At 44.1% G+C, this 26,481-nt stretch overlaps 1 protein-coding gene across 1 annotated transcript in view; it reads left to right on the top strand.

The window, feature by feature from the left end:
- The window catches only part of KIF13B (kinesin family member 13B), a 200,729-nt gene that overhangs the window by 49,209 nt on the left and 125,039 nt on the right, over positions 1 to 26,481 (top strand). The window contains exons 3-5 of the mRNA XM_019520900.1: positions 18,471 to 18,483; positions 22,485 to 22,545; positions 25,946 to 26,038. Coding sequence (XP_019376445.1) covers positions 18,471 to 18,483; positions 22,485 to 22,545; positions 25,946 to 26,038 — 167 coding nt within the window. The remainder of the gene's footprint in view (positions 1 to 18,470; positions 18,484 to 22,484; positions 22,546 to 25,945; positions 26,039 to 26,481) is intronic.

The raw sequence follows: 26,481 nt of genomic DNA, 5'->3' as shown, positions 1-26,481 counted from the left end.
CCCCCCCCCCCAACTTCTTCTCCCTGCAGCCCATTTCCCCCCTTTACCATCAAACCCTGCTTGGGCTATGTTCCCTCCCTGAGATCATGGAAGTGAGGGGCAAATTTGAAATGAAAGGGACCAAAAGACACTGACTTTTGAACTAATCATACCTATAATAATCTGCATATGGGCAAATTACTATGGATAGCTGTGTACTTAGTTCATCTAGAAGTGATGTGTTTCACCTTGCTTGCAAACTGCTGCCAAGTTTTAGCACGTAAACACACTGTTAAGCAACGCTTTTGTCCCTGCTTGTATATAGTACAAACTATGCATGATATTAGCCCAAAGCCCAAAGGCTCATAATTTATTGTATAGTTCATTGGGCTAGGCTGCAGCAGAGTCAACAGCATGTCAGCCATGGTGACCCCATAGCTCAGCACTGCTCATTATGTGTATATACTCCAGAGACTTCTTCACAACGAATCCATGTGTATTAGCCTCCCATTTGTGACTGGAACTAGGTGTTCTCATCAAGAGTCCTGGGATCCTCCAAAAATGTATATGCAGATGAGGCACGGGGCTGCGTGGTGGCGTGACACCTGTCACATGCAACAGGCTGAGAGGGGATGACACAGCCTTTCAAATATATAGACATTTGTTGATGTTTACTAAACATTTAAGGTTGTTGAAGACACAAGGATCACTGGAAATGGGACAGAAGGGTGCTGCTCAGCTGTAGGAGTGAAGAAGTCATGGAAATGTGTGCAATGTAGTGGTTCACCATGACTTGAAAGAGTTGGCCCTGAGGTAGACTGAGCACAATAGGTAGTGTATCTTGCTCACATGGGCTGCATTAACCTAGCCTTGAGGTAGGCTGCCATCAGCATGTGTGCCCACTGTGGGCCATGTTTTACATGCATACATATTGTGGGCTACATTCAATCATCTTCGTAGTTGGTTTCCAGTACTGAGCGCATGCTGCTTCTGGCAGCAGTTTAATGATAGTGTGTTTAATGAGGAGGTTTTCCTGTAAGCGAGAACAAGATGACAGGCTTTTGTCCCCCATGTTTATTGTGGTTGTGAGGGGGGGAAAGCCTCATCTGATATTCAAGCAAAAAATGGTAGGTTCTTGGAGGTGACTGTGAAGGGCTTGTTGTTTTACGAGTGATACAGAAAGCTGTGGAACGACAACAAAGGCCCAACTATCAAAAGGAAGCTTTCACTAATAAACTGCTTGGGATGATTTTTTTTTTTTTTTTTACTTGTTTCCCCCATGAGGACTCTTAGTGGAGAATAAAGGACATGAGAGGGTGAGAGAAGGGTGAGGCTTTGAAATAGCTACGTGATGTTATTTGAGCCAAGCATAGTTCAAAATGCATTTCTGAGTTTTGGTTAACTAGGAGTGGGAGGGAACAGCGGACAAAGCTATGTACAAACCCCTCAGAGGCAAGGGCTGGAATTGGGCAATTCATCCTAGGACTCTAGGGAAGGGCTGAGGTTGGATCTTAGATAAGCAAGTATGTGAGGTTCTCTGTGTACATGGAAGAAATGGACATTTTGCACACACAAAAGGAAACAAAAGTGCTGAGCACATGAGCAGTGTTGCATTCCTGTTGCCGACAACACACTGTTCCTTCAAATGCAAGAGCAATCAGGACTCATGGTAGAGGTGATATCTTTTATGAGACCAACTAGATTTTTGCAAAAAAAAGTTCTTTAATTGCAAGCTATCAGGCACAAATTTGCAATTAAAGCTTGCAATTAAAGATTTTTATTTATTTAATTTTTTGCAAAAATCTAGTTGGTGTAATAAAAGATATCACTTGTACCACGAGTCCTGATTTGCTTTTGCCTCTAGACCAATACAGCTACAACCTAGATACTCGTTCAAATGCAAGACACTTTTAAAAACCACATATTTTATCTAAAAATAGATTGCATCTTAAAAAAACCCCCCCTAAAAATACTCTTATGTTTCATAAAGGTGGTATCATTTTTTGTTGATGGGGGGTTTTTTCATTTGTTTTTTGTTATCTTTAAATTGAGGGTCAGAAAATGTGGGGGCATCTTATATTTGAAGGGATATTGTGTTACTACTGTAGAAGTACAACTAACAATCCACCCAACCCCACCAAAATATAGAGAGGGCGTCAGCATACACCTTCCCATCAGTGTCTCTAATCTCTGGCAGCCCTCATTTAGTTAACCAGGTGGTTGGGGAAATAAAGGTTGACAGGGATGGGCCCATAAAGACAACCTGCAACCCATGCGAAGTATGAGGTAATGAGGCAGTGTGCGGCAGACACTTTAAATTAACACTTTAAATTACAAGCCACACTTTTCCCATGACTAAGATTGAAGTGGCTTTTAAATGCTGCTTGCATCCAGCATAAAAATTAACTACCTGACTCAAATACGCACATCTTTCAGTATTGCTTAATGTTTTCATTCCCTGGCGTGATGGGGGAATTAGCCCTTACTTTTAGCATTACACCCATGGTGTGTCTTCCAGTAAAGGAATAAATGCACGCTGTAATCCTACTGCAGCTTGATGCATGCTTCTTTTATACCGCAATCTTTTTTTTTTTTTTTAAGCACAGCTCTTGTGCGTCTGGACAAGCTGCTCGTTCAAATCCATTCTTCGAGAGCTGTGGAGTTGCATTGCACAGCCAAATCTTGCATGCCCCCCAAATTCCTCAGATGTATTGCTGGAGGGCTTAAGAATACATTGGAAAAAAATGTTGTGCAACTTGTTTCTGATCACTGTGATCAGGTGATCTAAACTCTGCTGAGATAAAGAAATTCAGAGTGGCTATTGAACCATGGAGGCAAAACAAAGCACTTTTTTCTGCTCGGAAGTAGTGCTTCTTCTGTTGAACTTTTTCTGTTCAGGTAGCTAGAACTGCTTACTCGGTGCTTTCCAACTGTACATGGGATATCTTTTTATAAGGGTCGTTGAAGATCCAAAATAAGCTCTAGAATTACCAAGCAAGGTGACTTAGTTACCTGGTTTTGTTCAGTTCTGCACCTTTATTGTGACGTGTCCATCTTTATATTTGATCTTGCAAGGGGCTTTGAATTTCAGAGGCCCCACACCTGGCAGGATGAGGTCTTTGGGTGAGCTCTGCTGGTGACATGGGTATAACAATTAGCAAGATTTTAATCTCCATTTTTCTTGTCTGACCTAAGCAAACTGGGTGTAATGACCTCTGGCTGGGTTTTCAGCCAATCCAGTAAAATTGCCCATGCAAACACAATTGCTGCGCACAGATATTCACACGGTCCTACCTTTGCCAGCTGCTCATTCTGTCACCTTTCTGATTTGCTTGAGATCAGTGTCTACTACTGTATGAATGAACCCCCAATGTGCCTGTTCTGGGCAAGTGCAGAAGCAACCACAGTTGTTTTCTGCTCTTTCCTCCCATAATTGTGCTTCAGCTGCCAGAATACAAAAAGGATGACACAGATAAAGTAATAGAAAATGTGGATTTGATCTGACACAGCTTTTACCTTTTAACACAAAACATGCTCTGTTTTACTTGGGAGTTTCAGGAGGTAAGTATATATTGGCAGGCAGGGTGCTTTGGGTAGATGCTAGCTATATCTTTTATTAGATCAACTGAGTAGTTGGAAAAAAGTTCTTTGCAAGCTTTCGGGCACAGGCACCCTTCTTTAGGCAAACTACCGATATTTTTACATTTAACACTGAAGGACATTTTTATGGAGTGCTCTGATGATCACCAAAAGTCTTCAAAGCAACAGTAAATGTTTCTATTTAATGAAGTTGAATAGAAAAAGATGAAGCCTATATTTAATATGGTTATTCCTATATTTCTGGTACACGAATCTGTGCAGGAAATGGAAGGCTTCAAAGCCTGAAACCACAAATGAGATTTTTCAAGAGGTTTAAAAAAAGGGTTTTGTAGGGTTTGATGGGCTCAGGGGGTGTTGCCCATCTAGGAGAGGGCCATGGGGCCAGAGGGGTGAGCTCTAGCTGGGAACTGTACAGAAATTCAATTGTATTGGTCTCATCTGACCCATTTTAAGTTAGACTTCCTTGGAGGTCATCTTCAGCTATCCCTTGATGTGAGGACGATGTCTCCGCTGGGGTAGGGGTGGGATTATCGGTGAGTTTTAAGATGGCTGAAGAGTCCAATCCATGCTCTGCACATTTTTCTACAGATATGCCAGGTGGTGTCTTGGGTGCAGGAGAGGCACGGTTGTTGGCCAGAATGTTCATAGACTTCATAGACATTAGGGGCTGGAAAGGACCTTGTGAGATCGAGTCCAGCCCCCCTGCCACGGGCAGGAAGTCTGTTGGGGTCAAGTGATCCCAGCAAGATAAGCATTCAAACCCCTTTTGAATGAGTCCAGAGTAGGTGCTTGCACCACTTTGCGGGGGAGGCGGGGAATCTGTTCCAGACCTTGGACTGTAAAGAAGTGTTTCCTTATGTTCAGTCTGAATCGACCTTCTTGGAGTTTGCAGCCATTGCACCTTGTTATCCCTTGGGGAGCCCTGGTGAACAACTGTTCTCCCAGTTCCTGAAGGGCCCCCCTTACGTACTTATAAGCTGCCACCAAGTTCCCCCTGAGCCTTCTCTTCTCCAGACTGAAGAGTCCCAAGTACCTCAGCTTCTCCTCATAAGGCTTGCTCTCTTGGCCTTTGATCATGCAGGTGGCTCTCCTTTGGACTCTCTCAAGCTTATCCATGGGAGGTCCAAAACTGGACGCAGTACTCCAGCTGTAGCCTCACTAAGGCCAAGTAGAGTGGGAGGATGACATCCCTGGTTTTGCTTGAGATGCATTGGTGGATGCAAGCCAGTGTTTGGTTTGCTTTGCTGGCCACAGCATCGCATTGGTGGCTCATGTTCATCTTGTGGTCAGTCAAGATCCCCCAGTGTCTTTTGGTCATGGTGCTAGCAAGCAAAGCACTGCCGAGACTGTAAGTATGATGCTGGGTTTTTTTCTCCCATGGTGGAGCACCATGCACTTCTCTAGGTTGAATGCCATCAGGTTTTGGTCCGCCCACCTTGCAAGTGTATCCAGGTCAGCTTGTATCCCCAGCCTGTCTTCCAGTGTGACCATCTTCCTCCATAGTTTAGTGTCATCTGTGAACTTTGCCAGTCTGCATCCAACACCCGCATCCAGATCATTAAGGAAGACGTTGAAGAGTACTGACCCAAGTACCAAGCCCTGAGGGACTCTACTGGTCACCTTGCGCCACGATGATTTGCTCCCGTCAACTGGTACTCTTTGGGTCTGACCCCAGAGCCAGTTCTCCAAACACTGGACCGTGAAATGGTCAAGGCCACAGTTCCCCAGCTTAACCATGAGGACATCATGGGAGACCAAGTCAAAGGCTTTCTTGAAATCCAGATGTATGACATCAACCTCATCTCCCTTGTCCAGGCAATGCATCACCTGGTCATAGAAGAAGACGATGTTGGTCAGACAAGACCGTCCAGCAGCAAAGCTGTGTTGGCTGGCATTCAGAAGGTTGCCTTCCATTAGCCTGTTGCTAATGGATCCCTTGATGATTTTCTCCAAGATCTTTCCAGGGATGGATGTCAGACTGATTGGCCTGCAATTCCCTGGATCTTCCCTCCTTCCCTGCTTGAAGATTGAGACCATGTTGGCTCTTTTCCAGTCTTCCAGTACAAATGTTCGTACTGGAAGACTGGAAATGTTCTGGCCAAGCACCACGAATTCTCAAATATGTTTGCCATAAGGCATGCTGCGATGTCCACCAGCTCCTTCAAGACTCTCAGTTGCTCTTTGCTTCTGTTGTTTCTCTGCTTCCTGAGCAAGATGGTTGTCTTCAATGTGGACTGTAGCTTGATGTATGGCTCAGCGCCATTGAGACCTGTTACCAGCCAGAACTTCCCATTTTGTAAAGTTCATGCTGCCCTTCTTAAGGTGTGCTTTCATGGTGTCCTTGTAGCGCTTCCTCGGTCCTCTGCAGGTCCTCTTACCATGACCGAGGAGAGAAGAGGAGTTGCTTCGGGAGATAAGTCAGCCACCCATACACAGTGGCCAGCCAGCAGAGTTGATGTTTCATGATCTTTGCCTTAATGCTGGTTGTTAGCTGCAGAGAGGATGCTGGCATTGGTGCAGTGGATTAGGGCAGACATTCTTAGACTGACCTAAACTGCCTGAACTTCTGTACAGTTTGCACTTCAATCCTTAGTTAGGTCAATCTAAGTGTGTAAGGTCCTCACCTGGGCAAACTATGTTAGGTCGGGTGTCCATTTTTAACATGATCTAACCTCCTTGAACATCTGTATCTTGCCTTGGAGTTAAGGGTTCTAGGTTTTATTCTTGGCAGTGCAGCATACATGCTTTTTTTAATTTAAGAGAAAATGCTTTGGAGCAGGGGCTTTGTCACCTGGTATGTTTGCACAGCATCTAACAAATCTTGGGAACTATTATAATATAATCCCATAGCAATCCTACTTGCCACTGCGGGTATTCCTCATTGGATTCAGTGGCCCAACTTGCCTAAAGTTAGGCAAGAAGGCTTTCGGATTTACTAGTACTATTTTGGACTCAAAATATCCAACTTGAGGAACTGATATGAGCATAGGTGTTGTGTCAGACAAATCTGACTGGGAGAGAACAGGCTGATTACAAAGGGGAAATCTGTTTGCACAAAAATATGCTGGTAGGTAGCTCAGCAGTGAGGGTAAAGTAAATAGGGAAGCTGAATGTCACTTGAAAGTTTAAGGCGTTTGCAGATTGGGCTAGGCACACTTGGTAAACATGGGTGCGTGATAGAGCTTATTGAGTAATGACTATTAGAAAAAAAGCAAAATAGTTTGCCATGAGACTTTCCTTCATTCAGTTCCTATAAACCTACAAGAACAGATTCTTTGGGTACATGTGATATCTTTTATTAGACTGCTGGAAAAATTGTTCTTCACAAGCTTTTGGGCAAATTGTAAAGAACAATTTTTCCAGCTATTTAGTTGGTCTAATAAAAGACATATACCCAAAGACCCTTGTCTGCTTATGCCCTTAGACCAACACGGCTATAACCAACACCCCCTGTAAACCCGCAATGAGTTCCTACTTCATTTGAGAATGGAAAACATCATGGTCTCCCTAAGAAGTTTGTGCGCGTGTTTACCAGCAGTTTTCTTTTCACCATCTTGCAAATGGTTGCTGTTCTTTATCCCGGGCTGTTCTTTTTTTAGCCCAAGTTTTAAGACAATGGGTGCTGAAGGAGATTTCTCTTCACTATTACGATGGTACATTTGAGGGAAGTGAATAGAGAACAAGTTAAGAAACTGTTTTTCACAGTTGTTTCTTCCAGCAGTTTGGTGTTCAGTTGGGACAGACAATCAAATGGCTTAAGGTGGAGGCTGATAAATTTATGAATAGGATCATAAACCATGTCATCTGTGACAACAAGGACCTCCTGCATTTCTTTCTAAGAGAAGGCATCATGTAGATAAAAATGTTTGAAAATTATTCAAATGATTGTGTTAGCAAAGGTGGTGCTAATTGAAATGTTTAACAAATAAAAACCTCTTGCTAATTTTTATTTTTCTAGCCTGTACTCCTTGTATGTATTTGAGATTTAATTGACTTGGCCTGGATTCACCTGGCTTTTGTGTTCGTTCCAAGGTGGTCTCTCATATCCATATATCCTTGGGGCACTAATAAGCCCTCTTTGCAGAGAGAGGGAGTGGGGGTGGGAGAGTTTCTGTTAGAAAAAGTAGAACCTGTGCAGTTCTGCTATTAGCAATCTGTGGCAATGGCGTGGGGTGCTCTTGTTATGGTCCTTTTTCGTTTAGTGGCTTTCAAGCTGAGCATTGTGCCCTGCAGCTCCTGTCTACTGCACTCTTCCCTATTTTCTGGACAACTAGAAAGCTCATAGCAGTCTGCCATTGGTATCTGATCTAAAACAGACCTCACAGAGAAGGAAAACTATTTTAATAAAGAACATTTAAACCTTTTGTTTCCAGCTGCTGATCAATAATTACTTGTGACAAAAGTCTCCTTTTAATGATGTAAAGATACAGTCCGTTCCTGAATAAAGAGTTGAAAGAACTTGCAAACCACTCTAGTCATGCAGAAGAAACAGCAACGTCTGGACTTTCAAGGCTCCTAAAGCTTCTTATGCAGAAGTTGGACCTGGAAGTTATTGTTCTGTTTGAATGATGTTAGAAGGCAGGCAGGAAAAAGGCACAGCTTTTGCCTAATTTATCATTCACCTTTGACTAGAGAGCATTGCATTGCTCACATTTCTATAACTTCCCATTCTACTAGAGTTTGGCTACATTAATCATAGTGATCGTATTGAGATTGGCTCTGGAAAACATCCCTTATTGTTCCTGTAAAGCTGCAGGAAGGAAACCTGGTCCAGTGGTGAGACCTTAAAACAAGATCAGAAGTCCTAGGACCTGAATTTTGTTCCTGGTTCTAATCACTAACTCATTGTGACTAAGGGAAAGGGAGGGCGCCGCTGAGAATTGGCCGGGGAGGGGTGTGTGTGTGTGTGTGTGTGTGTGTTGGGGGCAGGAAGGGAATACATCACTTTGAATTATTTTGAAAGCCAAGTTTGTATAACTTTTGTTTGGAAATAAAAACATCAATTAAGCTTTGAATATCCCAAACTAAACAGAAAAGCTACTTTCTCTCTTGAAGGAGGGGGACATAAGATAAGGTCCTTAAAGCAGCCTCAGCTGGTGCAGGCTTTTGTTGTTAAACAGTCAGAAGTCAAATGTGTTGACAAAAGTTATAACTTGCTACTCTCTTGTTGCGTTCTCCTGTGCCATATTTCCTCTTTTCTGAGTTAGCATTGAATGAAAACTGAAGCCGCCCACTTTAGGCCTAGTCTTTACACAGGTTTTAGTAACAGTCGGTGTGTCTACATGTGTAATTATGCACACCTAAACTTAATACGCCTTTAAGGCACATTAAGGCAATTTAGGCGCATGTCTACATGTAGATGTGCCAGTGCGCATTAAGGTGTGCATAAACTTTAGGGTCACAGAGCTAAGTCGCATGAGGCCTGGTGTAGCCATGCTAATGCACATTAATGCAGCATGCATCCATTGACGTCTGATTTTTTCCAGCACTAATCAGTGCTGCTTCTGCGTGAGCTCGTGACATAAGTGGATTGACGCACGGGCCAGCTGGACTCTGCCTTGGTGCGGACGAAGCCGCCAGCCGGGCTGGGCCGGGTGTGCGCAACGTACTGGGCTGTGGCTGCCGGGTGCTGTTTGCCGGGCACCGCTGCAGCCCAACTGAGCCACGGCAGAGCTCTGCACCCCGGCACCGGCTCCAGCATGGTCTGTGGGCAGGGACGCCTGTGGCTCCTGCCCTGGGCTGGGGGGCAGCATATCCTGCTTCGGCCGCTGCTTCTGCTGCGCCAGCTGGGAATGGTGCCCATGGCTGTGGGGCAGGGCATGGGTTGGGAGGGCCCCCAGGCCATGGGGGGAGAGGGGAAGGGGCAGCAGGCCCCATGTAATTTTAATGCACCCCTGAGAGGCCTTGTTTCTGAGTAAAACACACCATGCTATTGGCCCAGAGGCAGAATATACTGTTCAAGCCAAAACCTTGCCCAACAGAGAACATCCCCAAGAGCTAAAAAAACTGCCTATATACCTGCTTTTTTCCCCCCTGAAGGGCTTTTCAAATCGTCACCAATGTCAACTTAAGGAAAATATTGAAATATTGCAATAGTATTGTAAGCCTAGGTTGGATGTTCAGTATACCAACATCTAAGTATCATTTAGATTTTAATCCTTTTGGGATGCAAGCTTTAGGGGATATTCATATAGCTCAAATGCAGGGAGAGAACGAGCAGATTATCATACTGAGACTAATAGTTCAGAAAATGTAGCCCACAAAGCTGCTCTTCTGCCTCTGACTTTTAAAAGCAGACAGGCAGAGATTAGTGCTGGCAGTCGAGGCTAAGTAACCTCCAGCTATGCCTGGAATTCTTCATAGCATTGGAGGAATTTTCTAAATAACAGCAATCGCTTTTGTTTTTCCCAGCTAAACAGTTTTAGTGTTTGAACTGCGTGTGCTCTCTCACATTTTGTCCAGGGTGTTGGGGGCTTTTGCTTGTAAGTGGATATCTTTGATTGCAAAAAAATAAAGACAACCCCTGTCTATTGTGTTCAGGATACTTTTTTCCCTCTAAAAGATTTGCCTTGACGTGGGAGAGGGATGCAGTTGGTAGCTAGATAAAGTAACGCCAGTGGGAGATTATGACAGCAGTGTACAGGGAGCCAGCACCTACAGCACTATTTTTGCCTCGTTTTTCCTGTGCAGTTAGGAACGAATGTTTATAAAATATTAAATCTAATGGCCGCATAAAGCATTTTGTAATATGAAATGTGGTTTTGAAGTAAATGTGTTGGGGGTTCACGTGAACAGTTGGAGGGTTAGCGAATATTTCTCATCTTGGAGATCCTCATGCAGTTAGGTACTGTTCTCAGGGGGGGCAGATGACAGAACAAGGAGCAATGGGCTCAAGTTGCAGCAAGAGAAGTTGAGGTTGGATATTAGGAAAAACTTTCTCATGGGGAGAGCAGTAAACAGGTTACCCAGGGGGATTGTGGGATCTCCATCCTTGGAGTTTTTTAAGACCCGGCTAGACAAAACCTTGGCTGAAATGATCTAGATGGGGATGGTCCTTTGAGGTTGGGCTAGATGTGACCTCCTGAGGTCCCTTCAGCCCTCACTTTCTATGATTACTTGTATGCTTTTTGGATGGAGAAATGAAGGAAATACCTTTTCGGTGAAACCTTACTATTCCTGCTGGGCATACCAAAATATCCTCTTGAGCCGCCATTCTGATTCCTATGGTAAGCTGTTTTAAAAGGTGGAAAAATAGTCTCACTTGCTGGAAAAAAGAGCTTCACTTGCTCTGCTGGCTTTCTTAAACCACCAGACCAGGCCTTTCACTTATGCCAGGAATTGGGTTCTGCTGCCAGTATCTAGACAGTGCAGTTTCCTTATAAGAAAGTATTTTCTGTCTGTTTGCACTTCAAAACATTGTGAGCCCTTTTCTTTTTTTGAATCCCTGCATCTATTGCTCAGAGCAAGACAGGTCATGGTGAACTTAGTCCTCCTGCTTCCAAATGGGCCTGGTTTAAAAAATATATAAATGTGCTTCAAATGGCTTGTGGTACTCCTGTATGCCTCAGACAAATACAGGATCTTCTTTTGCACAGCCTGACCCAGCACACTTGACTATTGCTTTTTTGTGCCTGGGCATTGCTAAGGCTGTTTAATTAGCTCCCACTCCCCGTCCTGACTTCTACAAGGTGAGGGAGCATCTTTAGCACACAATAGAATTTGCTTGAACAAGGCCATCCTCGGCTCTGGTAGCAACGTCCCTGCAAAAACAGGTTCTCCGAAATCTCGTTTCCCACGTTTTTGGGTGAAGCTCTCGGAGTTAAACTGAAATGAACTGGGGCCGGTCTTGCTTTGAACAGGGCGTAGGACTAGATGTGACCTCCCGAGCTCCCTTCCAACCCTCCTTTTCTATGATCCTATGACTGAGCTTTTGGTATTTAAAAGTTTCTTAAGCACATGCCCCAGAAGGTGCCATCAGTCAAGGGTTCAAGAGAAATATTTCAGTCTGAAAGATCAGCTTTCCTGAATAAACAGAGGATCTCCTTTTCCTTCACCTTTGGACCCACAGGCCTTCAATGCAGTTCTCTAGGAGCTAAATAAAGCCCTCAAATGAACCCCCCCTGTGAATGAGCTGGGTCATTTGCTTCCTGAAAGCTCAACGGCTCTTAAAAGCTGGGGTCATCAGTGACACCCATGAACCAACGTTCACCTTCATTTTTTGATTTCTTTTTTTCTTTTTTCTTTTTCCTGTATCAACGTTACAATAAAGGTGCTTATCATTCTGTTGGGAGGGGGGGTTATGCCCCGGGTGCCAACGTCTTTGGGTGATGGGGGCTGTAGCAGGGGGATAAGAGGAAGAGCCAGCAGGAAGCAGCTTGTAGACACCACAAGTGTCAGTAGCGGTTGTGCAGGGGAATAAAACATGACAGTTAAGTCTGTGGCACAGCTGGCATTTTGTACGTTGTTGGCAGGGAAGGAGAGGGGTGTTTACATGCCAGATAAGTCCGGGGGAGAAGCTGGTAGCTCCACCCAACCTGGGAAAAATAGCTTTCTTCTCCCCCCCTCCATTGCACAAGCCATTGTGCAATACAGCACTTGGTAACTGCCAATATAACTTCCACCCTGTTGTTTTTGGACTGGCCATGGGTATGGCTATTGCAGAGTGGCTGCCCGCTTGGCACCGATGAATCTAGTGGGAATCTTTGCTGCTCAGATAAGTCACCATCTGGTTGGACCTCAGGGCATCTCTGGGATCAAGGGAGTTTTCTGTGGGCTTTTGAGTGTATTGCCAGAAGTGCTTTGCCTAGGGAAACTACCCTGCACATTTTTTAGAAGAATAGCGATGGCATCACTTGCCAAAAGAAGAAAAAATGCAGGAGAAAAAGAACAGTTCTGCATAGTATTGTCAGGTTATATTCTGGCCTCCTAGCCTCGAATCCTACTTTGCTTGGACTTGATAATGTGATAACGTATAAGATGAACGCATTTTCCTGGGGGGTTTTTTTGGCAGCATCTGTATCATTACCGTTTTTTAGGTGTAACCTAATATACAGCCCTCCAAAAAGACTGCCTGTCAGCCTTTAATTGGCAAGTTAATATCCAGTGGTGGTGACCCCAGAACAAGAGACGGCCCAAGAACGTAGTAGGCAGGCCCATCCGGATGGGAAGTTGTGTTGCGTTGGGTCATAGTTGGAGACCTGCCTAAAGAGAGTGGTTTGGAATATACTTGCCCATATCTTCAGTGAATAGCTTCACTGCAAGTGAAGTTGCTCCTTATCTACTGCAGATAAAGATGCTCAAATAGTGTCCTTGATTAAAAAAGGTAGTGGGGTGAACATGAAACAATTTAAGGTGAATTAACTAAAGTTGGGCAGAAGGCAGGGCAGGGTGGCACTTTGTAGACTAACTTGTTCATCTGGCATCTGATGCCGTAGTTGATTGCCAACGAAAGTGCACGCCTTCTGAACGAGTTGGTTTCTAAGGGGTTATGCTGCCCTGCTCCTTGCCCTAACTTCAGACTAACACAGCTAACTACCTCCAACTGAAGTTAAATCTGGCCCCATGTAGACAAGCACTCACTGGCGTGGATACAGATTTGGTCTCAACAACAGCTGCTGCTTTTTCATCGTGTTTCCAGTCCAACCTTTCTATGTGGCCTGCTCCCAATATTCTGCATAGGCCACGACTTCTGGTGCTGGTGTGGCCATTGAATCTTCATCTGCCTTCTGACATCCATATATAACTTACTTTTTCAATGTTTGTCCAGAAGTGGCTTCTTTTGGGTGCAGAGTTATGCTACAAAAAGGAATCTGGCTGGCAGAAAAGAGGTTGTTCCGGCAGAAAAGCATGAAGCTCAGCTAAGTTTGCCCAAGCTTATTTTGCAGGGAATGTGGGAGGAGATAGGAGTGTTGGAAAGGTTGGCAAGAATTTCTTGTGACCCACGTGGGTTTTGTTGTTTTGGGGGGTTTTTTGGTCCCATTCACATTTGTCATCTGAGTTCTTCTCTCCTTCCCCCTCCCCCATGACTCACTAAATGTGACTGTAGCTGAACTTTTATAGCAGTTTATAAGAACTGTATAAACAACTTGATATTTTGACCCATAAAACCAAGGACATCAGTACCTCAATCCCACTGAGCAGCAGCTGTGTAGTCTAAGTTGAGCCGTGCAGTCTGAAGGTTGCATTCAACATTGGCTTATGAAATGACCTTAACAATGCAATGGCCTTTGAAGATATTGCTAAAATAAGCACAAATAACTCCTTAAAATGCACTGTTGGCTGAAAACAGGTTTCATGCTTGAAAACATGATTTACATCTCTGGAAGCAGATTCCTGCATTTCAGTTTCCCCATTCTTAAAAAGCAGTAATCCCATAGCTGAGCATATGCAGCTGATCCCTACTGGGAAGCCAGGGTCTGTTATTTATCTGATACTTAAATTGCACTGCATATTTGTAGAACATGCCCTTTCTCTTTTTCAAGTGAGAATACGTGCTTTTGGGTCTCAAATCAATTAGGATGAAAGGGATGTAGGAGCAAAAGAAACCTGGTGTCAAACCTCCTATTCAAGGAGAAGGTCAGAGGAGCTCACCAAAAGTGAATTACAGGTTCACGTACCAAAAGCTAATAGACATTTTGAAATCTGGAATCTGACCAGGATGTGAAGCTGAAACCATGGATGATCTCTTACCAGTAAGTGATTCCCCTTTCATCCTCCTGGACCGCTACAGTTTTTTGAGGTAGTTGGCTATGAGATGCTGCTGTGTCCTGTGAAAGAGGTGGCAGGGATCCAGGGGCACGTGCTGGAATTGTGTGCACACCTTTCCAGAGGCACACCTCCAACAAGTAGTGATGGGGGAGGCTTTATCTCCCGTCACTAGACCTCTTGTTTTGGGAGTCTCCAAAGAAGCAGTTAGTTCTGGTGTTATTCAGCATCAACCTTCAACCCCTGTGCTAACTGGGCAGAGGAGCACATGTGCCAGTGATGTGCAGATGAGACAAAGCGCTGCCTGTCATTCGCTATGTGTAACCAAAATGGTCCAGAGATAAGCACATGGTTGAACAAGTTTCTAAAGCTGGGCTCACGGAAGACAAGTGATGCTGGTGGAAAGACTGCATAGCTACAATGCAGTCTCTGTTTTGGTTGAAGATGCACACCTATGACTGGGTCAGTTTACTCTGTAGTTCAGAAGTATCCTGTTTCCTTGCTGATGCCATCTTCTTGCATAGAAAGCATTGTCTATAGATATCGTAGATCCCTCCCCATCTTGATGGACAGTGATTTGGCCTCAGTAATTCATGCTTTCATTACGTCTCAGGTGGACTGTAGCGATGTAGTATACCTGGGCACAAAGTCTCCAGTGGTTGTAATAATCCAACTAATACCAAATGCTGAAATGTGTTCACTTAGTAACACAGGCTAATGTGAGAACATCAACTTGTCCTCTATTCTTTACACTTGTTTCTGATCAAATTTTGAATCAAGTTCAGTGTCTTAGGCCTTGGGTGACTACCTTGGACTGAACCCAAGAGAGCTAGAAGACTTGCCTTAAAGCCTCATGATAGAGGTCGTGGTTGATGATAACATTACAGAGGCACAATGAAACCATCGACAGTAATGAGAAAGCTTGTATGTGTAGTATAAACAGGGCTTTCATGGGCTTGTGTGCAACTGGGGGTGAACTCCCCCAGGAGCTCAGGACCATCCCAGACTTCTTGCCTTCTGCTCCAGGTGCAAGGTGCCTTTCTTTGAATTTGTTGCCTTTTAACAGGGGTGTTGATCTAATAAAAGGTATCATTTTTGGAACTAAGAATTCTAGTTTTTTGTATTGTCTTTAACATAAATTGGTGTAGAGCTTTAAAAGAAAACAGAAGGAAAATCCCTACTGAAGCAGGACACTTCTTTGCATGTGCTTCTCCCCCCTGGGGCGAGGATGAGAAAACAAAGGCATGAGAGATGCTAGTCGCACTGTTTTAATGCACCACTGGAAGGCATGCTGATGTTGTTTTCCTGAGTCTGATATGAGAATTAGAATGGACTGGAATAGGTTTAACAGTAAATTTAAATTAACATAAAATGCTATGGCGTTGCTAGGGCTCTGCTAATTAAGCCCATATAGAATTTGAGTGGGGCAATGTTTGACCCTGGGGAAATTATGTACATCTAGTTGCATTAAAGCAGAGCAGCTACTGATGCGCAAGGTAAATGCAAAACTTTGATACTGTCCTGAATATCTAAGGCACTTCTCAGCCTGGCTCCTGTAGGCAGGATCTGGCCTTGCTGCTCTGCAGACCGTTTTTTTGCACAAAGGTTTGAATCCCATTGCAATGAACTGTGCGTATGTAGATTAGATGTGGTCCTCATGGCTGAATGCCCCAGCCTCAGGCCATGCAAATGATTCAGTCCAGCTGATGCAAGATGACAAAACCTCCAGATATTTATAGTAATTGGAACTGATTTACAGCCGAATTTGTTGGGAGCAGCTTGTTTGTTGGGTCTGCTCTCTTCCTATTCTACTGATTATGTTCTTTACTGGGTCTTAAATCTGCACAGCAGAAATAAGTACTTTAAAATAGAGGAAATGGAGTGAAGGGCTTGCAGTTGGATTAATTGTATAGGCTTCTTTGTGGTAAGCTGTGTCATGATAACATGAAAATGTATAGCAAGCACTTAATGAGCAGTTATTCATGAGGTTGTGGAGTCGCCATCCTTGGAGGTTTTTCAGACCTGGCTGGACAAGGCCTTGGCTGGGAGGATGTAGCTGGGGATAGTCCTTTTGAGCAGAGCGGTTGACCTCCTAAGGCCCCTTCCAACCCTAATTTTCTGATTTCTATGATTCTAAGTTTGATCCATAGGAGGAGCCAAAAAAATGTTTTGGCCGTAAAGACAGCACTACAGAAAGGATTTGAAATTCATATGAGCTGTAATCAATAGGAAGCACATTGTGGTTTTCATTCTCCGATGGGGATCTGCTGTTTACTGTTCATCTGGATGAACATAGTTCTGGCTGCAAGGAGTCATGGTGCATATGTACTTGAGAATGAAGTGCTTATTCAGGATCAGGCCTTTAGTCTCTACGATCTTGGTTTACACAGCCTGGTCCCCCTGTCCCCCATGAAAGCCTCTCGCACTTCTAGTAGGATGGTATTAGCATTTTAGAGCCCGGGCAGCCACCTGAGCTCTGTCAATGTGCTTCATTTACTTCTGCAAATCATAGAAAATGAGGTTTGGAAGGGGGCTCAGGAGGTCACATCTAGTTCAACCCCCTGCTCAACACAGGACCAGCCCCAACTGGTGAGTCCGAACAAGAATCCAGCATGGGAAATTAATTTTGGCCGATTCCCCACCTCTATCACTGTTGTTACGAGTCAATATGTTCGGTTATTGGGCCTCTCCATCTCTGACCAACTAAAATGTTGCAGGGTGATGGACTATTTTCTATCCCTGGTGCTGAGCCTGCTACTGCTGCTTTCCCACTTCCTGGGGCTGAGCTTGCTACAGCCCTCCGGTATGAAGATCTCTGTACCCAAGCTTGGGGGTTTTTTGTCTGGTTTTGCTGCGTTTTTGCCTGACAGACCATGCTCTGCCGTTCCCTTGAATTCCATCCTTGCTTTTTAGCACACGTCCCGCTCTAATGAGAACGAGTCGTCCCGAACATGCACACGCCGCAGGAAGGGTCACGCTCCGGCTCTGCCCCTGCCTGCGGCTGCTGTCAGGGCCTGTTAGTCCAAACAAATGCTGACACCTGATCTGAGCCAGAGCAAGAAGGACGAGATACTCAATCACAACTAAATCTTCATTCTTTGAGACAAACCTAGCGACAGGAGTCTGAACTAGCTTCCCAACCTAAATTGACCAGCAAGAAATACAAAACTAATCTCATTCTGCTCTCGTTTCCCCTCTCTTGCCCTGCCAAAAGCAATCATCGTGACTTGTCCGAATGGCTTTCTGACTTCGTTTGTCAGGTCTGAGGCCAGAGACGTTTCCAAGCTGTGCATTTGCAAATATATTTCTCGTCTTGTGTGTGTAGGGAGGTAGCTTAAGTCGATTCCAGCCTACACCTAATATTTTTGGCCTGATGTTCTCATTTATTACCACATAGGCGATTTATTGTCATTTTTAAAATTGACCAGTCTTCCTGAAAACACCTCAGCCCTGGGAATTTACTTTTTTTTTTTTTTTTTTCTAATAGTAAATATCCAGAAAAGTCACCCTAGGTTTTGCTGATTGTATGTAAAGCCCTTCAAAAATCGAGGTGCAGGACACTAGAAATAGCCTCTTTCATCCCCCCTTTCAAGGCAACTTGTGAATTGTCCATGCATCCTTGAAGTCTGAACCGTGTGAAAGATAAGGCCACCTTTGGTTCGAGAACAGAAGTTCGTACAATTCCTTTTTATAGTCCATCATTTTTTAATCTCTTTGAGTTGCCTTTAAGGTTTGCTACAAGGCTCCTCTGTGCGGGTGCATGCTTTAACCATACTGCCCCCATCACTTCCTCTCCCAGATAGATTTAATTTTGTTTATTTTAATGGGAACCCTTATTTTGAGGCACTCCTTGGTCCAGTTTCATTTGCATAACTGATTCTTCTGAAAATGGAAATGAATTTGATTTTAAAGTCATTGGTTTTTATTAGGGACAACGTTCCAGATCCTGCAGTTGAGAGAAGTGATTATAATCTTTGGCGTCCTATGTTGGAAAGTGGTTTCAGAGGTGAAAAAAGAGAGATATTCGAGAAAAATGGAGAGCATTAGATAGGATGTTGAAGACTTAAATGTTTTTTAACACTGGGAACAATTTAACTAAGGCTCTCATAAGTAACCATGTCTCTTTGTTTCCTTTTTCCTCCACCCCTTTCTATTTGTCCCTGTTTGGATTCCTCTGGGAACTACAGGAACCAACCGAAGGTAAGATTTAAAAATAATAATAATAATAATAAATGAAAAAACCGAACAACAACAAAATGCATCAAAACTTTTAACTGGTCGGTGAAAAGCTGTTGTCACTTTTTCAACCTTTGAATTGCCAAATATTTACCATTTAAAAAAACCCAGCAATGCAGTTAATCAGCTGTTGTGTAAGAAACTCCAAGCATCTCCTTGCTGTATATTCCTAGCCAAAAAATGAGTCACAGGAACAGATGAGAACATAGTTACATATTGAGTTAAGGATTGTGAATGAAAGCTTGTTTGTTTAAAAACATTTTCTGGTATTTGCATTAAAGCAAACTCACTGTTTGTTGCTGCCTACTTGGATTTCCTTTTTTTTTTTTTGTATTTGATTATGCTGATTTTTGTCTGCCTTGGCTTATTTGTGTATAGCCACACAGCTTTTTTTTTTAAACAACTTTAAAGCTGGCATGGTAAAATAAACTATATAAATGTCCAGTAAATTAGTTCCTAAGAAAAGGATAGTAGCCTGTATTTCAACCATCAAATCTATGCCTGCCTTTTCTAAAAGCTGCAAGATACCTACAGAAGTGGGTATTTTTTCCCGCCATCTTGCTGTTTTCAGCATACTAGTATGCTTGGGAGATATGGTCGCGTTGAAACCCCTACGGCATGTGCTGTTTAAACTTGAAGAGTTCATGGTATGGTTTTTCTTTGATTTGTAGCAAGTTGGGCAGTATTGGTGTGCAAATTTGCACGATTGGCATATTTTTAAGCAGGCTTGTTAGTTGTTCTGAGTGCACAAGAAGGGCTAAGTTGCTGCTGCTGCAAAGTCTAGCATAATCCAGATTCCTATTAAAATATCTCAAGGAACCAATATTATCTACAAACCATTGCAGGCTTTGCCTCTTGTCTTGTTTTGTTCTCATGACCAGTGCAATGGAAAAAAATAGATTTGATATGGAAGGCTTAGCAGAGCAATCTCCAACCATCCCTCTTTTAAGGGATGGTTGTTCATGGTTAGCAGAACACACATACTACGCAGTGGGCTTTAGCCAAGCAACACTTGGCTTTTCAAGTCTGTGCATAGCAAACCTTGAATCTGCCTGGAGTTTATAAGCTGCAAAAAGACTGAAATGGAGTTTGAAAGTGTAGATGTCTGACCTCTAACTGCCTGTGTGGTTTGTCCCCCTTGTCCCAAGTAGCATAGACTGCAGCCGACCAGTAGTATAAAATATTTCTGGGGAAGAGAAGAGCTAACTCAACTAAACCAAGACGAGAAGCAAACACCCAAGAGCAGCATGTGGGATTCCCCTCTGCTCTCCTCTCTGCTTTTAATGTAATTTTTGGCAGCCAGTATGAATGAAGATCAAAATATTTTGGCTTCCTCATGGTTTGTGGCTTTCTTTCTCATGCATTAAGTATAATGTGGTGTATGAGGTGGCTGACTTTTCTCCTGCTTACATTATAGATTAGATTTTTTTTAAAAATGAAATCAGACTGTTTGGTTTTTGGGTTTTTTGGTTTTTTTTAACTCAACTTTTTCAGAGCATTTCTGCATCCAATTATGATAAGTTGTTTTGAGAGCATCTGTTCATGAAGTCTGAATCTCCCAAGTGGATACTACTCTAATTGAAGCCAGCTTCTGTGAAGGCATAGTATCAAGTATGGAGTCCAAATGGGTTTCACCACAAAATTGAAACTTTTATATTTAGAAGCACTGTGAACTCTGACTTTTGCCAAAGTTGAAACCTTTTTAAAAATTTTTGCTTATATAAAATTACCCAAGTTGGGCTGCTGTTGTTTATCAGCAGCATGTGACTATATACAGCTGTTTTTACACAAGGGAGACATTGCTACCCTGAGGTGGTTTGTTTAATTCAGACACATGGAGAGACAGCGGGTAGATGAGACCAGGGGACATCTGTCAGTCTGCAGATTGAAGAAGGAAGATGTAGGCAAAGTAGGCTGGGAGAGGGGTTTTTGAAGGAAGAGGCAGAGCTCTTGGTTGTCATATGTTGAATATACAATAAAACTAAAGTGGTAAGAGCAGAAAATGGGCAAAGGAAGCACTTGGAAGAAGAGGAGTGCAGAAAGGATGTATGAAGAAATGAGAGCAAAGAACAGTCTTGCATGGGAGCTGCTGTATTTACCTGAGTACAATATGAGGTCTGCACCCCCACCCCCAATCAGCATGGGGGAAAAAGTGCCTGGTCTTGTATCTGCATACAAGCAAGCCTCATTAGATACATTGTTTATCATTAAAACTGCTGCCAAAAGCAGCATGTGCTCAGCAGTGGACACCAGCTATGAAGTGGATTAAATGCAGCTGACACTGAGCATGACTATAAAACACACGGCCCATGTTGGTCAAACATGCTGATGGGAACCTACCACAAGGCTAAATTAGGGCAGCCCATGTGGATAAGACATATGGTAGTGTTACCACCAGCTCTTTTTTTAGGTTGTGGTGAGCCACTACAGTGAATACATTTCAACTTCTTCACTCCCGCAGATGAGCTGCATCCTTTCCCATTTTCAATTATTCCTGTTTCTTCACTGGTCTTAAATATCTGGCCAACCTCACCAAATGGGGCTTCCAAACAGCTTAGCCAAAATCCTTCTACCGGCCCCTTGCCTGTCGCATGTGATTACTGTGGCCCACCCTCCATGAGGTGGAGCCAGAGAAGGTGGCTCCATGTCTCAATTGTATGTGAATTTTTGGAGGATCCCAGGGCTCATGACAAGAACATCCAGTTCCAGTTATAAGTGGGGGCTGATTAGCACCTGGATCCTTTGCAGGGGGGGTCTGGAGGAGACGCACCCATACTGAGCAATACTGGGCTGTGGAGTCATCGTGGCTTGATGCTGTTGACTCTGCTAAGGCCCAGCCCAACAAATTATATGGTAAATCATGAGCCTTTTGGCTTTGGACTAATATCCTACTGCCCAAGTGGTTTTACATATCTGGCAGGGGACATCCCCTTCTTCCCAGCCTGGAATGACTTGCTGCAGTTGAGGGTAGAGACCTATCCACTGCACTGTGGGTGGGCACCCCTGCGAGAGTCTCCAATAGCCTCCCTATGGCAGGATCTCGGCTGCACAATTTCTGGTGATGGGGGATTGCTCTTGGGGTCTCCGTCTAGCTTGCTCCTGTGGCCTTTTGGCAAGTGAGACTAGGGAGCATCTGAACCCCAAGGCCTCCGAACTTGGAGCTTGCATGCAGGATGCCTGCCATGGATTTGGGAGTATCTGAAGCCCTGGGCTGAAGAGTCCGGGAGGTAAGACACTTGCCAGTGGTAGCATCACACAGACATGTACGATCTGAGCTCTGCTCAGTCGATAATATTTGAAACTGTTTGGCTAATTTGGCCTGAAACACAAAATAAAAAAAAAAACTATAGGTACAGAAGTGTGTTTATGGAGTACCTGCGCTAAAACTTGCAGCAGTTTCAAAAATAGGTAAACTGCATCAATTCTGGTTGAACCAAGTCGGTAGCTACCTGTAGTCATTTGGCTATTTCGAGGTTAGCTTTTTCAAATTTGCCTCTCACTTCCGTATGCTCAGGGAGAGCAGGCTTTGACTGTAAGGAGCAGGGCAAGGGGCTGCAGGGGGAAGAAGTTGAGAAAGGCAAGGAGGCTACTTAGACCCCCAGATCTATTTTCCCTGCTGTAGCAATGGGAGGGGGACAGATTCAAGGCAAATGTCCAATAACCTGCAAAATTAGAACAAGTTTTATATATTTTCCATGTAGAGAATCTGATTACTGGGGGGTTGTCTTATGTTCAGGGGCATCGTGTATTTGAGTAACTATGATATCAGGTTTTGAAGTTGTAGGAGCTTCAGTTTGAAGTATAAAAATAGAAAGCAAATAAAGGTGGAGCCTTGTGGGTATTGTGGTTAGAATGGCAGCAGAGAGAGATGTCAGCTAACCTCCCTGTTTTTCTCTCTATATTAGGATGCCTTTTTGGTTGGACTGCTGGTTTTTACAGGATATCCCCTTTTTATTTTATAACAGGTGTTTGCTTACGATCACTGTTTCTGGTCTATGGATGAATCTGTCAAAGAAAAATATGCAGGTAATATTTATGTACTGTAGCTTTGTGCTCACTTTTCATATCTGTTGTCTAAGCAAAGTGCAAATGATCTCATTATAATGCAGTATTTGCCAAAGGGTACAGACCATATGGCATTGAAAACATTTTCCCTCTGTGGTTTGCCCATTGTTGGGTGGGGGAGAAAGAGAGAGAGAGAGAAAGCAGAATCTTAAATCATCCCTCCTTACTAGTTAAAGATAACATTTAAAGTAGTGGCAAGCAATAGATGCCTTACCACTGACCTGCAGCACAAGAAATTTGACACTTTGGTGCACAGAAATATCTCCACTTTTAACAATGCTATTCTAGAGGCATAGCTTTAAAAAAAAAAAAAAAAAATTTTTTTTTAGCATATAATTTGAGGCTCGGTACTAAACTCCTCTTCAGAATAAAGCTTCCCAGCATCAATGCCAGCTTCAGCAATGTGCTAATAATGTAGTTGATGCATCTTGCAGAACTATGGCCATTGTCTTTTTTATGGCTGCAGTGTTTTATAAGCCTAATCTTGCTCCTATTTAAGTCAATGAGAGTTTTACACTGAAGATCACCCCGCATTTTACCTACAGATAAGCTTGTGCATAGCTATTGGCTTGCATCAAGTTCCCTTGACTTCAGGGGACACAAAATGAAGCAGGTGCACAGATGTGAAGATGTAGGATGAGGACTAGGATGAGAGCCGTAGTAGTAGTAATAAGGCTGTCAATTCTTATTGTGTTCACCCTTCAGCAAAAAACTGCATTTTAATGTGAAACACACTGTAGAGCCTTCCCATGTTTGTGTGTTGGAGTCAGTGCTTCTGTATTCAGTGCCAGTGCCCTTATCTATCCCTTGCTCTTTTTTCTTTTCTTCTTCCTTTGGATCTAACCTTTTTGTACTTTGGGCACCTAAGTCTCCTTCCCAGAACTGAGGTAGACACATGGTTCACAGAAAGACTTTTGAACAGTTTAACTGCAGGCTGTTATGGGTTGCAAACGTTCAGTCTGGAGCAATCTTAGTTCTATCTTGCTTAAGCACTCAAGCAAAAATGTTCCTAATTTGAGTGTGCATTTCATTTGTGCAGAACTTCCAGGAGCAACTCTTGACTTCATAACAAATAGTAAAATAAACTGACTTGGTCACTGGGTGAGAATTTTCAGGGTATGTGAAAGACTTTTCCTGCTTGAAAGAAAATCTCAGGCCATGGAGTTCTGTATGTTTGACGTATGATTTAAAGTCGACATCTTTATGATGAGAAACTCTGAGTGATGCATTTGCAGTCTGTTACTGCTGTACACAAAACAAAAACCACCAACGCTTCCCCACCCCAGCTAAAAAAAAAAAAAAAAGGGTCAAACAAAAATTACATGTGGGCAGATTTACTTCTACTGTTACAGCAGAAACACTTTACCCTCTAATTTGTAATCCACTAGCCTTATACTCCAGTTCCCTCCCACATAGTTGTGATTACTTCTCTGCAAGGATTTAACAGCAAAGGCATCTAGCAAGCTTTTCTGTTGCTGTAATTTCATTTGCTTCTACAAATACTGTAAAAGATACTCTCTAGTAGACCATATGCTATTGCCTTAAATTCAAATCAAGTCACGGTTGCCAAAATGAAATCATATTTTGTAGTCCATTCTCTGTCACCAGTGCACTAAGTCCTGCAAGTTGGGTTGGGCAAGTTTTAGTGGATATTTTGGGTACTAATAGCAAATGCTTAAAGACACAAAACCAGAGTCAAATGTCATTTCTTTTAGGTTTCTGCTATTATAACTCAGGGGGCCTCTACATGAGACACTTACTGCAGAGTAGACTAATTAGCTGCGCAGTAAATGTCTTGCATCTAAACATGTGGCCCTATTAGCCTGGAGTAAACTAATTAATGCTGCAGCAGGGTAGTACTTGTAAACACAAGCACAATCCTTCAGTGGCATTATTTAGTGCACCATAATGCATGTGTAGATGCTAGAGGTGCACCGATATAGCGGTCCATATCGTATCGGCACCAATAAAAGGAAAATTGAGACTATCGGCAGTCAGCTTTTTTTGGCTGGCATAGCTGATAACATCACCAGTAAATGCTGCATGCATGTGTGCAGCTGCAGCATGCATACGGCCAGGAATGCAGCCCGGCAGCTTAGAGAGCAGCGCCTGGGCATTAGGTCTATGTGGGGGAAGGAGCATGGTGGGGTACATTGAGGCCCCCATGGTGAGGGAGGGAGTGGGGCAGGGGCAAGGGCAAGTGCTGCCTGGACACGGTGCGGGATGGAGTCATGGGCAGCTCATCTGGGGAGCGCAGAGGGGGCAAGGGAGGGAGGGTGGCTCCTGCTGCTGTGTGCACCCCTGGGGGAGACATGGGGGGGCATGTGCCTTCCCCCAGATTTGTGTACAGGTTGAGGGTGGGTTGCCTGCTGTGGGCTAGGAAGCCGGGGGCTGTGCTGCCTTCTTCCCAGCAGGGGCTGGGCTGGGGCTGCACTTGGGGGCTGGCGGCAATGGCCCTGGGAGGCGCGCCCCCCACCGTAACACCACTCCCAGTGCTGCCACCCACCCTGCCCAGCCCAGGCCTCCCTGCCAGGAAGTGGCTGATGTAGCCTCTGGGTCCGAGCCTGCAGCAGGCAGCCCATCCTCGCCCTGGGCACAAATCCAGGGGGGCATATGCCTCTCCTGGAGGTGTGCACAACAGTGTGAGCCACCCCCTGGAAAAGCCGTCCATGGCTCTGTCCCGCACCCCACCATGTCTGGGCAGTGCCTGCCCTTGCCTCTGTCCCAGCCCCATTCCCTCTCCCACCATGGGGGCCTCGATGTGCGCTCCCCCTGCCCAGACTTATCACCCAGACACTGCTCTCCAAGCTGCTGGGCTGCATATTGGCTATCAGATTGGTATCAGCCCATATGACTGCCTAATAATCGGCCATCGGTATTGGCCAAAAAAATCTGTATTGCTGCACCCCTAGTAGATGTTGACGGGGCTGGCTGGGCCATGAAAGTGCTTCAGGGCAGGGGCTGCCTGCTGGTTAGCCTCGTGCTGCCACACCCTTGTGCCCCAGGCTGGCGGGCTGACCCCTTGGACCACCTGCCAGCCAAAGCTGCTCCAACCCAATTCGACATGCTACAGTCCCAGGAACATATGAAGATGCAGTGCCTGGGAGCCATAAACTCTGGCGTGATAAGCGCCGGAGTTTATTGCTTTGTCTTATAGCATATATAGGTGCGCCCTCAGATGACTTCAGCAGAGTAACTCCAGGTGTGCACCCCCTATCCCATCCTTACATAACTTTATTAACAGAGATATATTTCATACCACCGGACCTTTCCTCTTCTTATCCCTACACTGTGTCTCCCTCAGTTTAATGTTATAGGGTCTGTAAAAGTTGCTTCAGCTTCATTTTTTGTTTTATCTTAGGTCAAGATGTTGTTTTCAAGTGCCTTGGAGAGAATATTCTTCAGAATGCCTTTGAAGGTTACAACGCATGCATCTTTGCCTACGGGCAGACGGGTATGTTAGTCCAAGGTGGAAACAGCAGCACCCGTGATGAGAGAGGGCGTGTGCATGTGTGTTTTCTCATGGTATTCTTGTTCTTTGGCTGGCTGTGTGCCATTGTAACTTTTTCCCTTAATGCAGTACAGAGAAGTGGTGAGTGTTTTAAATATTTGTTGCTATGGATCTGCAATGAGAAGGTTTTTTTGTCCCCAAGGACAAGGAATCAAATTTTGCTAGCTTGTGTTGCCCTGCTACCCTTCTTTCCCATGTTTCCAGATCGGTATCTCTTGTGTGATCATTCACTGTCCTTGAGTTTAGCATGTGTTTAATATTTTTTGATGGAAAATCCTGACTCTGCAGCTGAGAGGGACTTTGTTCATCATTTTTGATTTAATAAACAGTGATGGCTTGGCTTGTTTAACTGATTTACTTGTGCTGTGTAGGTATGACACTTGGGT

This window comes from Gavialis gangeticus, unplaced genomic scaffold, assembly GCF_001723915.1.
Source record: "Gavialis gangeticus isolate Ggan-Ray unplaced genomic scaffold, GavGan_comp1, whole genome shotgun sequence".
In the NCBI taxonomy this organism is placed as follows: domain Eukaryota; kingdom Metazoa; phylum Chordata; order Crocodylia; family Gavialidae; genus Gavialis; species Gavialis gangeticus.
Note: the sequence above shows the minus strand (reverse complement) of the source record. Positions and strands in the feature narration are given on the sequence as shown.